At 45.9% G+C, this 16,353-nt stretch overlaps 1 protein-coding gene across 2 annotated transcripts in view; it reads right to left on the reverse strand.

Moving 5' to 3' along the window:
• Window positions 1-16,353, reverse strand: part of LOXHD1 (lipoxygenase homology PLAT domains 1) — a 169,413-nt gene that overhangs the window by 92,505 nt on the left and 60,555 nt on the right. For both annotated transcript variants that reach the window (XM_070627589.1, XM_070627588.1), the window contains exons 11-14: window positions 15,679-15,765; window positions 15,111-15,246; window positions 4,793-4,947; window positions 3,119-3,279 (exon numbers count right to left, since the gene is read on the reverse strand). In XM_070627589.1, coding sequence (XP_070483690.1) covers window positions 3,119-3,279; window positions 4,793-4,947; window positions 15,111-15,246; window positions 15,679-15,765 — 539 coding nt within the window. The remainder of the gene's footprint in view (window positions 1-3,118; window positions 3,280-4,792; window positions 4,948-15,110; window positions 15,247-15,678; window positions 15,766-16,353) is intronic.

Below are 16,353 nucleotides of genomic sequence, written 5' to 3' on the forward strand. Positions count from 1 at the left end.
TGCAGGACCTCTTAGGTGTTTGGGGGCAGCCAGGGCGCTGGGGTATTTCAGGGGCCTCAGCTCCCATTCTGCCCTACAATCAGCATCCTCGGCGTTGCCTGTGTCTGCAGCAGACTTGGCTCCTTTCAAAGTGCAACCTCATTTCACCCTCCCCATCACCGTAAGACACGTGCTGGTCGGGAAGGCACAGAAGACCAAAGGAGTTAAGAAATTTGCCCACAGTCACACAGCAGGCAGACGGCTAGACTCCTGGTCCCAAGCTCCCCCTGCACCATGCCTGGGGAAACGCAGGCAGTGTAATCACTACAGTTTATCAGCCCCTTTCCAGGTTTCCCTCCTCTTCCTGACCTGCCCCCAGGGCTCAATCCTCACCATTTTCTTTATCGACACTCCTCTTAAAGGATTGCATCCATTTCCCTGGCTTTAAATTCCATCTCTATGCTCTCATTTCCTGAATGTCTTTATCAAGGCCTTCCTGCCTGCTCACTCAGAGGCATCTCACACCTCACATGCCCCAACTAGACTTCCAGAGTCCAGCCCATCCCCACCTCTCAACCCTTCCTCCCCACGCTCCCCATTTCAGTAGAGAACATGACCTCTACCCACCTACCAAAGGTAGAAACTAGGATCTCCAATTCCCTTCTCTCTTATGGGCAAGTCCCAAGAACTCTACCCCTAGGATCCATCTCTGGTGTAGCCCCTTCTCCCCACCTTCACTGCTACCACCAGGGCCAAGCTGCCAGTGTTATTGGTTGAATTGTGTTCCCTCAAAAAGATACACTGTAGCCTAGTCCCTAGTATCTCAGAGTGCGACTTTATCTGGAAAGTGTCCTTACAGAGGCATCCAAGTTAAAATGAGGTCATCAGGGTGGGCCCTAAATCAAAATGACTAGTGTCCTCTTAAAAAGGGGAAACCTAGACAAAGAGACAGGCACACATAACAGGAAGATGATATGAAGAGACATGGGGAGGAGACAGCCATCTACAAGCCAAGGAGCACCTGTGGCTACAGCTAGGGGAGAGGCTCAGAGCAGAGCCTGTTCAGAGCTCCTTCAGAGGGAGCATGGCCCTGCCGACTCCTTGATTTTGGACTCTGGCCTCCAGGACTGCGACACAATAATTCTGTTGTGTGAGCCATTCTGTGTGCTTTGTTATGGCAGCTCTAGCAAGTGAATACACTCCATCTTGGACCCTGAAAATTCTCCTGCCAGTCTCCCTATTTCCTCTCTGGGCCCCCTGCAGCCTGTCCTCCACCCAGAAGCCAGAGGGGACTTCCTAAAATGGAAGAGCCCCACCAAACCCTGCCTGACACTGGGCTCTGTCCACCTCTGGCCTCACCTGGTCGCCCTCTCCTTTGTCCACCTGCTTTGGTCTGACTGAAGTTCTAGAACCCTCAAGCTCTTTCCCCCGGCACTCTCCTTTTCATCCTGCAGGAAGTCAGCCTAAATGCCACCTCTGCAGACAGACCTTACCCACCTTCTCCATCCCTAACTGACCCCGTCTCAGTGTGGCCACTCCATCAGCATCCATCACCACTGTGTGCTTCGCTCACCTGACTCCTCACAGTTTGCAATTATGGTTTCCTTAGTTTATTCACTTGCTTATTGTTCAGTTCCCCTCTAGACTATAAACTTCATGAGGACAGGGAGTAAGTGTGTGGTAAGTGCTTAATAAATATCTTTTGAGCGAATGGGAATAAAACAACAAAGGCTCTTCCATCCAGCATCTCAGCCAGGCACCCTCTGGGTCCAGTAGGGGGCAAACAAGTCAGTGATTGACTTGAAGAGAGACTAGAACTCTCTCACCCCGTCCTTCTTGTCACTCCTTCCCCACATGTCAGGGTACCTCTCGCCAACCTCTGCTTGAGCCACCCTCTCAGTCCCATGCCTCATGCCACCTCTCCAGCCTGGATGACCCACCCTCCCTTCTCCTTGCCATCCATCAGCTCTCTGACCTTCTTTCCACGCCCAGGTCCAGTTCCACCTCTTTCTGGAAGCCTTCCCTGGCTCCCCAAACCTTACTCTGGCTTATTTCTGTCTATTAGTGCCACTCATTTGGAACTGCCTGTGTCATTCCTTATCTTTTCAATGTAAGCCCTCGTAATACTAAGAGTGGCTGTGCTTCAAAGGCTGTAGAGGCTTTGTCATGAACAAAACCTTTCACAATTGTTGTCCCATGAGATCATCCCGGTGGCCCTCCATGGCTGGGAAATTGCTCTTCCTGGGATCATGGAATTCAGCTGTAGCAAATGTGTTGGTGTGCACACATGTGCACATGAGTGCGTCTGTGTGCATGGTTAGAGAAAGAGCAATGCATTCACTGCTGGGCTGTTGGGCACTTTGCCCCCATCCACTCCAAGGAGGGCTCTCCTCAGCGCAGCCACCTGCAAGAAGCCTGGGCCAGCCCGGTGAAGTGAGCTTGGACACCCAGCACCTCACCCACAGGTGCAGGACTCAGCCTGGGCTTGGGGTTTGCAGAGCCTGGCTGGTCCAAAGCTCCTAGTGAGACATACTGCATGCACCTCCCAGACATTGCCACAGGGGAGTGTGGATGACCAACTTGACAGCACAAAGAACGCTGATATTTCTTCTTCTTCTGAAAATGTCTCTATCAGAAACTTCTAGCAGTCAACGGAAGCTCAAACTGACTATGAAAGAAATCCAAATGCTTAAGAAAAAAGAAACTCTCCCTCTAGTAAGCTGGGTAAAGGAAATGAAAACATAGTAAGATATTTTGAAAAGATATTAAGAGGGAAGAGATGTGGTTGGAAGGCTATCCAAATGAAAAAAATAACACTTTTGGTTCAAAAGTTTAAGTCAGTATGTAACTAACAATCTGAGGTAACTTTCGGTTAAATTCTGAAATGGTCATATTTTATCGTTAAAAACTGCCAACCTTTTGGTGCTTAAATAGACACAGTAGCACCACACTGGGCACCTGATGCTGGTGTTCCATCACCTGTGGGGTGGGCTGGGGACATGAGGCCTGGGTCTAAGTGCCACCAGGAGGGCCACCTCTTTCTTGCACCAACTACATCCTTCAGCCCCTATTTTGTTCCCTAGTCTTGGTTGTAGGCTGGAGTCTTTCCCCAAAATAAAAGCAGGTGGGACTCACATACCTGAGACACGGGAACTCCACGTTGTCGCTCTCGGGCTGTCCCTCCTCTCTCACCAGCACTCGCTCCAGGAACCAGCCGCTGCCCGCGCCTTTGCCGTCATGTCTGATCCTCACCCGCCTCACCTTCCGCATGGTGACGGACTCAATGGTGAACTCGTCGGCCTTCAGAGGCAGGAGACAGCAAGGCCAGTTGGACTGTGGCTTCTCTGGGGCCCAAACACCAGGAGCAGACATAGGCCCACAAATCAGAAAAGCCAGAGCTGATGGGCTGGGCTCTGGTCTTTTGCTGATGGGCCAGGGGCTGCCTATAAACAAGAAGTCATACTCCTCCCCCAATGTCTCACACTGGAAGGTCATTAGATGTCAAATTCCCAACAATTGAGATCTGTATTTTTTGGTTAAACAGTGGCCATTCCCTGTGATCTCCTTCTAAAAGGCAGATCCCCCAGGAAGATGAACACGTTAAGCTGTTATTAGTTACTAACCATTCATCATGAGTTAACACCTGGCTAATCTCCTCGGGCTTCTTGCTACAGAAGGATACTGGCTCCCTTTTGAGAAGGAGAGCGATTAGAATTGATTGCGGGGAGCAGTGGTCTTACTAATTTCACAGTTTTGCCTGACGATGAGGCAGAGGAGATGCAGTAGGGGCTGGAGAGTTGCCAAGTTTGCCTGGAGGCCTCTGGGGGCAGGAACATGGAGGGTGGGATTGATGGGCAAGGAGTCAGAAGATGCAGAAGGAAAGGGTGGAGAGAGACCTCCACTCGCATTCCAGGGCTTGCCCTGCCCTCATCAAGGAAGCGGCAGCAGAGGAAGGAGAGAACCAAGGCTTCTGTGATGATGGTCTTCAAATCCCCCTCACCTGGTGAGCAACCTTGAGCCTCACACTATTGCAACAACGACTCTTTACTGAGCACCTACTGTGTGCTGTGGGTCAGGTCTGCTGGCAGTGGCAGTACATCTGCCCTCTCTGATCCTTGCAACAACAGGCCACTTGTGGGCATCCTTTCTCCCATTTTAGACACGGGGAAACTGAGAATGGAGTGATTTGCCCCAGGCTGGGTTTGCCCCCAGATCTGCCTGACTCTTTCCCCGTTGCCCCACATGGCCTCCCCAGTGAACCCACTTGATGGCTGGGGGCACAGCCGGTACATTTGTAATGAGGCTAGGAGCAGAAGCCAGTTCAACCATCCCTATGTTTAGCGTCTTTCCTGTTTCTCTTCCGAAAAGGAAAAGAACAGGGTGCCCCCAGTGGTCATGCCTAATGGAGGAGGCAAGGCTCCCAAGTCACCCTCAGGCACCCCAGCTTTCCACTAGCCTGTGTCCTCCAGTCCACACGTAAGGTGCCCAGCTTCCTTCCCTGCCTGCCCACCCCCGAGGGAAGAAAGCTGCTGTCCCTACCTCCCCAAATGTCCTCCTGCACTGCCCTCTTCTCAAAGCTCAGGGGTGGGGAGGGGACCACGTCCCCTCTAGGGTGGCTCTCCAGCTCCCAGCTGGATGGTCCTAGGAGCCTAGTGAGTGTCACGCATGGTAGTTCCCCATTCCCCTCACCCAGAGCGAGCCTGTCTGATGGCTGAGGCCCTAGTACCAGCCATTAGTGCTGCTTTAACAGAGCAGGGAAGACAAGACAGTGGGAATGGGGGTCAGGGTCAGGAGACGCATTGCTGCAACTTACATTGCCCTTCTCAAACAAGTCGGTGTTATTCCTGCAGTTGTAGAGCAGCCGCTCCCCTGTGTCCCCCACGTCACCAAAAAGGCAGAGATAGACATTGGCATCGGTTCCCGCACCTTCGAGCTCCCCTGTGCACACAGTCACACGGTACCGGGCCACTGGCAAGCAGAGAAAGGGACACCACTGGCTGACAACCCCCTGCTGCCAACCCTGGCCCTGTGGCTCCCCTCCTCTAAGCGCTGCCTTCTCCTCTCCACCCAGCTCTCATCCCAGGCTGACCTTGCCCTTTCTCCAAGCTGTCCAGATCCCATCTCACACCAGTCAAGGGCTGGCCCATCTACAAATCTCAGACAGAACAGAGGTTCCCAATCCTGGCCAACCAACTGAATACCCTGGGAAACTTTTATAAAAATTCAGATTTCTGAGCTCTGTCTCAGACTTCACAGATCTTAATTTCCAAAGGTGAGATCCTTAAAACTGCACATCTACAAGTCCCCCCAGAGGACTCTGATGGAGTTGGCAGTGTTTGGGGACCATGAGTCTAATTCAAACGTTTTGGCACTTGATGCCATCCATCCCACTACAGCCTTTTGCCTTAGGTTGTTCTCCAATTCGTACGTGTCCTGTCTTCCCAAGTGAGATAACTCTTCTTTGTGAACCAGAACTGGGCCTCCCTTTCTCTTCAGAACTCCCCAGTGCTAAGGACATGACAGGATGAGAAGCAGAGAGAATGGCACAAAATGCAGCCACTGTGGGAAGGGCAGTAGCTTCTTCCCATGTTGAAAATGTACCATGAAAGAGGTGGACCTGCTTCTCTGCACATCATAGCCTTACCTGTTACTTAAAACAAGCTGGAAAGTGCATTATTCGTTCATCCATTCACTTGCCCCTTGTCTGTTCACTGAAGTCTAGTAGGTGCTAAGCACCATTACAGGAGCAGAGATTCAGCAATGTGCAAGGTGGACAGACTCCTGCTCCCATGGACCTTGCCTTAGATTTGAGAGTGGAAGAGTAGAGAGGAGAGATGGACAGTAAAGTCATAAATTATGAGTCGGAAAATCTCTGAGTTATACCTATAACAAAGATAGGATAATAGTGTGATGCCACAGAGTGTGATGGAAGTGGGAAGGAGTGTGGTAAGGGGGTGAAGATGATTTAGAGATGCCAAAAAGCTCGCTGCAGGTAGGTAACATTTGTACTAGAATTTTAATGTTAGGAGCCAGCCACAAGAAGCTCTGAAAGAAGAGAATGCTATTAAATGTGAAGCCTCAATGTGGGGATAAGCAGTGTATGTTCCAGAGGCAGAGGGAAGCCCCATATGGCTGGAATAGGGGGAGTGGGAGGGGGATGAGAGGAGGCCCTGTCATGGACAGAGCCAGACACATGGCGTGTGACAGGTCAAGGTAAGAAGTATGTCTTCATTTTCTCTCTCTCTCTCTCTCTCTCTCTCTCTCTCTCTCTCTCTCTCTCTCTCTCTCTCTTTCTTCCTTCCTTCCTTCCTTCCTTCCTTCTTTCCTTTCTCCTCCCCCACCCCCATCTTTCCTTCTTACAATGGGAAGCCACTAGAGAGCTTTAAGCAAGTAACTAACTTAATATGATCTGTGCTTTAAAGAGCACTCTGACTGCCATGTGGATACCTGATTGTAGGGGAAGAAGTGAATCAGAGATGCCAGTTAGAGGAGTAATTACAGTAGTCTAGAAAAGAGAGGAGGGTGTCTAGGACTGGGGGTGTGGTGGAGATGGAGAAAGGTCAGTATATTAGAGATATACTTTTGAGGTAGAACCACTGGTACTTGGTGATGGATTATCTAGATAATTGAGGGAAAGAGCAGTCAGGGATGACTCCTAGGTTGTTGGCTTCAGTAACTAGGTGGATAGTGTTGCCAATAAGAAGTAGGGATGCCTGAGAGAAGGATGGGTTTGGAGACAGCAATCAATGGTTCTGTCTGTTCATTACATATTTGAGACCCATTAGATGTTCATAAAGAGAGGAAAGATGGCAGTTGAATATGTGTCTGGAGGGTCAGGGCTGTTGACATGACCTTGGTCATCACAGGCATATGGATTCCACTAAAAGCCACAAAACCAGATGAGATCTCCTATGGAGAGGATGTAGACAGGGGTTGTAGAGGGACATCAACATCAGAGCTCAAACCCTGGAGAAATGAACAACTCAGATGAGAAGAAGCAGCCAGTGAAGCAGGGGGGATTTTGATCTGAACCTAAAACTGCTCTTAAAAAGTCTGTTAAAAAATGAAGGAGATATTAAGGCATTCCCAGATAAACAAAAACTGAAAGAATTCATCACTAGCAGATCTGCCTTACAAGAAATATTGAAGAGAGCCCTTCACAGTAGACAGACAGTAACTTGAATTCACCCCAAGAGATAAAGAGCACCAGGAAAAGTGATGACATAGGTAAATAGGTAAACAATATATATGTAACTTTTGTTTGTAACTCTTTTCTCTTCGTATCTTATATAAAAGACAACTGCATAAAGCAATAAATATAAAACTGCATTGGTGGGTTCATAATGTATAAAGATTTAATTTGTATGACAGTATGGTACAAAGGAGGGGGCAGGGAACAAACCTATATTAAAGCAAAGTTGTTGTATATTATCTAAATTAGGTTGGTATTAATGTGAACTAGATTGTTATGTCAAGGTGCTAAATATCATTCCCTGGGGCAACTGCTAAGAAAATAACTCAAAAAATATATATTAAAAGAAACAAGAAAGGTAAAATGGTGTTCCAGAAAATATCTATTTAACACAAAGGAAGGTAGTGATGTAAGAACAGAGGAACAAAAAAAGACATAAGTCATATAGAAAACAATTATCCAAATGACAGACATAAATCCTGCTATATCAGTAATTGAATTAAATGTAAACAGACTAAATATTTCAATCAAAAGGCAGAGTGTGGTGGTCATCCTGAATGAATGTAAGATGGATTATTCATATAATGTTCTGGAGAGTTCATAGAAGTTCTGGGGAGAACGTGATAGGCTCCCAAGCAGGTCCAGAATGGCTTGAGACAGCAGGGGCGGGGGTGGAGGCACAGGGCTGGCTTGGAATTTTATGGTGGTTAAAGGGTGAGAATTCCCTTGCATGAGTCAGGACTTCTGAGGCTTGAACTTTCCACTAGTGCCAAGGGAGGGAGCATCCAGGCTTTCTTATCAAATTGCCCAGATATGAGGCAGAAGGGAGGAGGGGAGTGATGTAGCTTGAAAGCTGTCAGCAGTCAAACATCAAAAAGAAGTTAGACTCTTTATGACACAGAGACTGGCAGAATGGATAATGGATCTAACTATCTGCTATACAGAAGAGAAACATTTTAGATTCAAAGACATGAATAGTTTGAAAGTAAAAGGATGGCTACCAGAACTGACTCAAGAAGAGACAGACAATCTGAATAGACCTATAACAAGTGAATATATTGAGTCAGCAATCAAAGAACTACCCACAAAGAAAAGCCCAGGCCTAAAGGGCTTCACCAGTGAATTCTGCCAAACATTCCAAGAAGAATTAATACCAGTTCCTCTCAAGTTCTTCCAACAAATAGCAGGAAACCCTTCTCAACTCATTTTATGAGGCCAGCATTACCCTTCTACCAAAACCAAACAAAGATGTCAGAAGAAAAGAAAACTACGTAAGAATATATCTTATGACTATGAATGAAAAATACTCAACAAAATACTAGCAAACCAAATCCAGCAACAGAAAAAAGAATTATACACCATGACAAAGTAGGATTTATTCCAGGGCTAAAAGTTGGTTTGCCTTCTAAAAATCGATTAATGTAATAAATCATATCAATAAATAAAAAACAAAAAAATCACATGATCGTCTCAATAGGTTCAGAAAAAGCATTTCACAAAATCCAACACTCTTTCATGATTTTTAAAAAAATCAACAAACTAGGGATAAGAGGGAACTTCATTAACCCATAAAGGTCTCTGTGAAAAACCCACAGCTAACGTCGTACTTGATGGTGAAAGACTGGATGCTTTCCCTCTAAGATCAGAAACAAGACAAGGGAGGAGTAAAGTTATCTCTAGTTATGGATGACATGATCTTGTATGTAGAAAATCATAAGGAATCCACTAAAAACTACTAGAACTAACAAATGAGTTCAGCAAAGATGTAGAGTACAAGATGAATACACCAAAATCAACTGTATTTCTATTCCCTCGCAACGAACAATATAAAAATGAAATTAAGAAAACATTTCCATTCAAAACAGCATCAAAAAGAATAAAATACTTGTGAATAAATTTAAGAAAACAAGCGAAAAACTAATAAGTCATGGGGATGTCATGTACAGCATGGTGACTATAGTTAATAACATCATATTGCATATTTGAAAGTTGCTAAGAGAATAGATCTTAAAAGTTCTCATCACAAGAAAAAAAGTGTGTAACTATTATGGTAATGGATGTTAACTAGACAGTGTGATGATCATTTCTCAATACACACAGATATTGAATCATTATGTTGTACACCTGAAACAAATATAATGTGTCAATTATACCTCAATGAAAAAAGGAAAAAAACAAGTGAAACATGTATGCTCTGAAAACTAAAAAATTGTTGAAAGAAATTAAAAATGATTTGAATAAATGGGAAAGCATCCAGTATTCATGAATTGGAAGACTTAACATTGCTAAGATGACACCTCCCCAATCGATCTCCAGAGAAGACGTCACCTCTATCAGAATCCTAGCTGACTGCTTTGTAGAAATTGACAAGCTGATTCCAAAATACTTGTGGAATTTCAAGAGACCCAGAATAGTCAAGATAATCATGGAAAATGAATAATAAAGAAAAAGAACAAATGTTGGAAAGGATGTGGAGAAACTGAAACTCTCAAATACCGCTGATGGGAATGCAAAACAGTGCAGTTGTTTTGAAAAACAGTATGGTACCTCCTCAAAAAGTTAAACAAAGAGTTACCATATAACCAGCAAGTCCACTCCTAGGTATAGATCCAAGAGAATTGAAAACATATGTCCACAAAGAACCTTGTACACAAATGTTTATAGCAATATTACACATAAGAGCCAAAAAGTGGAAACAACCCAAAGGCCCATCAACAGTTAAATGTGGTAAATCCATACAATGAAATATTCCTTAGCAATGAAAACAAATGAAATACTGATACATGCTACATGAGGAATGAGACAAATTGCCAGGAAGTTTAAATTCACTGTACAAATTATTCTTTCAGTGATATATTCATTTTTATCTGAAGATGTAGAGATATCTGAACATTAAATGTGACCATTAAACATGTGGGTCCATGAAGATAGTGTCTGTGGCAAAAGCACGTGTTAGAAGAAAAGGTAAAGAAGGCTTGTTTGCTGACCTGCCTGAGTGGAGCTGGCACAGGCAGGAGCTGAAACCAAGGTGGAGAAAAAGTCTCTGGCCCCAACGTTGCCTCTTCAGAGGGCCACAGCCCCTGAAGTCAACCACCACTGACTTCTCCAATCAACTCAGTTAAAACGCAACTGCCGAATGTTTTAAACCTTCAGCCTCCGTATAAATGAAGCTGATGCTTTTGTGTTAGACTCTCAATGGCAGAAGATGTTAACAGTAAAAGGAATGACCAGCACTAACGGGAGTGAGTACTGAAACGTGGAAGCACAAAAGAGAGGGGAGAACACCAGCCTCACTTATTCTGAATTTTGATGAAAGTCAGTTTTGCTTTTTTAGCTGTAACTATTAGGCCATTCCCAGGAGCAAACTAGTGAGGGAATTTAGAAATCCCTTTGCCTGGGAATTCCAGCCCTCTTTGTTCGGGAGCGCTAAGGTCCACTGGTTGGCAGTTCTCAGGGGTCCTGATCCTCTCCAGGGCCCCCTCCCAGCCAGTCACTGAGGTCCCAAGCTCCTTCCTGGCAAGAAGTCTGTGGAAAATTAAAAATAGTTATATTGTTAGCCATCAGCAGTGAAAGACTTTAAACAGATGGGTAAGAACCAGAGTCTCTTGTACTTTAATTTAAAAATTACAGCTCAGCCCGATTTTTAAAAAGCTGCGATTGTCAGCACCCGAGTCCAGGGGTCTCTTGCCGGCTCATCAGTGGAATGAATCACCTCTGCTGGGCACGCGGTGGAGAATGCTGACTCCACCCGGTTCACTATCTCACGTAGCTCCAGAGGGAAAGGCGGAGTGGACACAAATTGTGAGCTGGTCTGTGTTAATCACTGTGATCACTCTCAAAAGTTCTCGGCTCTCAGACATGGTGTTAACTGCTTGTTAGACTGGACCTGATTTTTTAAGTAACTAGGAGAACACAATTTCAGACTTAGAGAATGAATTTTAAATTGGCCTTTACTCATTTTACAAGACTCCAAGACTCTCCACTTAAGGGATTTCCAGGAAGCCTTGCACATTATTCATTACGCCTGGTACCAAGTGGGAAAGTGCACGTTGCCACCAGCTCTATTTACTGTTACAAAGAAGCATCCAGACCAGAAAAGGAGATCTGAGTTCTTGCATAGGTGAGTGAGGGCAGAGGTGTGTTCCAAGAGCAAGAGAAATTGAAGTGAGCCAGAAGAAGCAATGAGGAGGAAGAAATCTGAGTTGGTATGGGCTCCAAAGTACTCCAAGTTCCCCCTGGAAGGCATTAAAATTCCTTTATTGCCAGGACAGACAGCCGTTCAACCCAATGCTACTCACTAGAGACTTTGTTGCATTGAAATGGTTCTTTAATAGTATCACAGAAGACAAAAAACAACAGCTATGATGGTTCCATATCTTCTACCCTGTTTCAAATGTTACAAGCATGTTCACAGACATAACGTGTAGAAATGCTCTTCCTCCTTACCCCTCCCGCCACTAGAAGACCTAGCTCAAATGTCACTTCATCTGCAAAGTTTCTTCCAACTTCCTGGGCAGGATGTTTATCTCGCCACTGTGTTTCCACAGCATTCATTCACCACGCCTTGCCAGTTCCACCTTCAAAATATTTCTTGAATGTATCTTCTCTCTAGTCTACCGGATCCCTGCTCAATTCCAGGACCTCTTTTTCTCTCCCCTGAATGACTCTAGGTTTGCCCCTAAAATCCATCCTCCACACACTCATGAGTTGGCTGGCCCCTGAAAGACCAGGAGAGATGTGGGGAGGAAGGAGCTGGAGGGAGTTCAAGGGTAGGGTGTCACCAAAGTCATGAGAGGGCTAGAGAGCAGGAGCCTGTGTCAGAGGCAGGAGCATGGAGTTCAGAGAAGAAGCAGCTTTGTGGGTTGATTCCAATTGAGGTACCAGGGAGCGGCTGGTTAAGTGAGTGGGAGGCGGACAAGGACCAGGATGTGGATGAATGGGTTTTCCGCATGGACATTGAAAGAAGCAAGACAAAGTCTCTGAAGTTTTCATGTGCACAAAAATTACTTGGTTGGGGGCCAGCCCCAGGGCCTATTGGTTAAGTTTGTTGAGCTTTGCTTTGGCAGCCCAGGTTCGGTTACCGGGTGCAGACCTACACTGCACATCAGTGACCACACTGTCGCAGCAACCCACATACAAAATAGAGGAAGATTGGTGCAGATGTTAGCTCAGGGTGAATCATCCTCAGCAAAAAAAAAAAAAAAAAAAAAATTTGCTTGGTTTGCCTGATAAAAATACAGATTACCAGGCATACTCCTCAGAGAATCTAATCAGCATATCTGGGGTTGGGCCCAGGAGTCTGCATTTTAACATACACACCAGGCAATTTTGATACAGGTGGGCCCTTGATCACACTTTGAGAGATACTATCTGTTATGGGCTGAATTATGTCCCTCCGAAGTCTTATGTTGAAGTTGTAACCCCAGTAACCTCAGAGTGACTGTATCTGGAGGTAGGGCCTTCAAAGAGGTAATTACGGTAAAATGAGGTCATATGAGTGGGCCCTAATCCTATAGGATTAGGACTGCTGTCCTCACTGGAAGAGAGAGAAACACCAGGGACACAGAGGGCACTAGAGGAAAGACCACGTGAGGACACAGCGAGAAGGTGGCTACCTGAAGGGCAAGGAGAGAGGCCTCAGAAGACACCCAACCTTGATCTCAAACTTCCAGCCTCCAGAACTGCGAGAAAACAAATCTCTGTTGTTTAAGCCCCCCAGTCTGTGGTATTTTGTCATGGCATTGCTAGCAGACAAGCATGCTGCTCCGGAACAATGGCAGGAGTTGGGGGTCTAGACAATGACCAAGGGACCCATTAAATCACCTTCAGTGAAAGAGGAAACTGACCAGAGGCCAACAGAAGACAGAACTGACCTGGGACAGAGGCAGCATTGTGACACGGTGTGAGCCACGAGTCTGAGAGTGCAGAGGGAGTCAGGAGAACGCCCGCTCCGCTGACCCCACAGTTTGTGAGGCGGGAAAGCAGGGTTTTGGGAGTCCGAGGGAGCCATGCTTCAGTCAAGGCAAGGAGGAAGTGGAGGTAAAGAACATCTTGGAGATTCTAAGTAAAAACGGTAGATTTCCCTCTGGGAAAACCTCACTAAAATGACAATATGCAGCCTATTTAAAGATGTAATCAAAGAAAAAAGCATTCACCAATAAGGCTACGGGAGAAGGACAAGTACAGACAATAGCAACAAAATTTTGGAAACTGGAGAGCAGCTAGCAGAGTGATTAATGCCTTAGCACAGGGTTCCGCGGCAGCGGCATCACCTAGAAACTTGTTAGACTGGCAAACTCCTGGTCCCAGCCCAGACCCACTGAGCCAGAAACTCTGCGGGGGGGACCCAGTCATCTGTGCTTCAGCCCTCCAGGCACTGATGCAGCCGACATTTGAGGACCCCTGATTTAAAAGACCAGAGAGAATTGATCAAAGCTATCAGTTGTGAAATTCAGAACCAACCCCGCACAAAGGCTTGGGAATGACAGCACCGGGTCACTTTAGAAATAGGGAGTGAGCAACTCAAATCATGAGAATTGGTTAAAGAGTTCAGAAAGCAGTGAGGTCCCAAGACAACCTCTCCAGTTGTTCATATCTGCAGGCTTGATTCTAGCACACAAAGGACACAGATCAGGTGAGAGCAGGTGTACTTCTGCCTTGGTGGGCTACATATTACATAAGGTCCCAATCAGGGGCGGAATCATATGTGGTTTATCATATTTACAGGAAGAAGATTACCTTGTTGCCAAAGAAAATATTACTGAATGTGAAAAGGCAGCGTATAGCCATTGACCCGGGGGCAGGAGACCTTGTTCTAGATCCCACTGTCTCTAACTAACTGTGAAATCAAAGCAAGAGTTTCCTCAGTTTCCTTATGTGCATCGGCTATTTTAAGGGCCTTTGAACACAAATATTCAATGATCATATATTTTGGTTAAAAATGAAAGAAAACCGTAAAAGAGCAGATACATAGTGCTAATTGCAAACATTGCCTAATTAGACTAACAGACTAGGTGATCTCTTTTTAGATAATTGCTGTTTGGGGTTACTATGCTTTTGAGAACTTAACTCTGTTCAAATCATTTCAACAAATATATACAGAGCTTCTAACAGATGTACGTACCAACGCCTGAGAAGTGACACTATCCAAATATTTAGAAAGGGCTACTGGGAACTGTGGGTGACATGATTTTCCATGTATTCTCAACTTTTTGTAGTTTTGCAATATTACTTTACTATTAAAAAAATTAAGGACTATGACAAGGATAGCAAATAGGTTAACTATCTTAAGTGCCAATTCTGATCAATGGCTAATGTCTGCCTAGAGTGCTTTCCTGAGGCCTGTGAAGCTCATTTCAGACTCAATGGGAAAGAATGCTATGATCCCTCAGTAGTGTCTGCCAAGGGAAAGGAGAGACATGCGCTCTGTATTTGCCAACACTCTGCTACTATAAACTAGAGGCAAAATGATCTCCTTTTATCCTTTGAATGTGGATACTCAACTCCAGATTAAAAGCTCAGCCCTCTCCTACTAGCCTCAAATAGAAATAGAGGACTCACCAGGGAGCAGCCAGCTATGGCTGCAAGAACCCAGATCCAGCTTTCCTTTTGGGGGAGCATCTCATGCATGATTTGAAGAGGCTGTTTCCTTTCATTTCAGGGGCACTCTGGAGAAATATAGTTCAGTGTGGATTCTTCTCATCCCCTCATAGCCAACCTGAAGACCCATAAATTTCCCCATCCTCACCCACACCCATCATCATAGAGCTCTAGCATCACGCCTTGGAGATGGCTCCTTCAGCTAAATCCACTCCGGCATTCAGAGGGAGCCTGAGGATGCAGAGTGGACAAGACTATCAGCTCACGGCCAGACCCCTATTGGCACATCAAGTAGGAGTTCCACTGTCTCCTTCAGGATGGAGAGCTAGTCCGTACTTACTGCCCATTATCCTCCTCACTGTTGGGCCCTCTGCTGTCATTTCCCTCACGATCTCATTGTCATCCTCGTTGGCATCCAGCCAGCGATTGCAGTTGAAGTTGTACTTGTCCTTGGTCAGAGTGTTCATCAGGGTCATCTGGAATGAAGTCTCAGGGTGAGCAAGCGGGTGTACCAGAAATATTCATCCATGCCCTGGGGGCCCTGTTCTGCTATCTCAGCTCAGAGACGGCAAGGCCATCCTATAGAGATGACTCTTGTGGAAGGTGGAGTGACAGATGAATATTTCGCCCTCTGGTCCCCTGGAGATCCACACTTGCCTAGCAGCCAAGTGACTGGAGTAGAACACAAGTCTCCTGAGCACCTGAGCATCTTCTTAGTCTACTTTGGAAATCCTCTCCCCATCAGGAAGTCCCTGTGTCCTGTGTCGAAATTCAGTTCTCATGGTAACCCTTCCCCACGCTTACTCCCAACAGATACAAAGGCAAACTTCTTTGATAGGGTCATTAGGAAGGGATCATTCTGGTTCCTCTCCCAACCACCTCCCGACCCCCAAGATGGCCAAGCTCACCCTTTCTAAATGCCATCCAGAACCAGGATTCCTTTTATCATGCCATGCCCGAATCTTATAAAACCTGCCGAGATCTGGGAGCTCAATCTATGGTGAAAAATAATAAGATTTGAGTGGACATAACCAAATGAAATGTCTTTATCTTTATAGCTGATCCCCTGCCAGGACGGCACCGACTTTAGGCTGTTTCTTCAGCAGTGAGGATGGGTTTCCTTCAAGCCACCCTCATATACTCTATCCTCTCATGTCCCTGGTAACCAGTGGCACACGAGGGAGCTAGGGTTCAGGATGGGCTGGTGGAATTGAACAAAAATAACTGACCCACAGTAGGATCCAGACTAAAGAAAATCTTCCAACCAATAAATGTTTAGTAACAAAATCCATATGGCAGCCCTGCAAATTAGCACAGGCCCACAGCCCCAGGACTCTGCTGGGCACTGAAACAGACAAAAAGATCAATACAGCAGTCATGCCCTTTCCCCAGAGGCTGGCAGTCTAGCCGGGAAGACAAATACATAAAGAGCAATGAACTGAGCAGGGTAACGGAAGCGCCGGTGGGGTGCTCTGAGAAGAGAGCTACAAATTAGAAATTCTTCTTACCTAAAGGTCAAAGCAGCTCTTCTGTTGCCAAAACAAGCCTTGCTCTAGTTATATTTAAAATTTAAAGCTGAATTT

The sequence above is a fragment of the Equus przewalskii genome, chromosome 7 (assembly GCF_037783145.1).
Source record: "Equus przewalskii isolate Varuska chromosome 7, EquPr2, whole genome shotgun sequence".
In the NCBI taxonomy this organism is placed as follows: domain Eukaryota; kingdom Metazoa; phylum Chordata; class Mammalia; order Perissodactyla; family Equidae; genus Equus; species Equus przewalskii.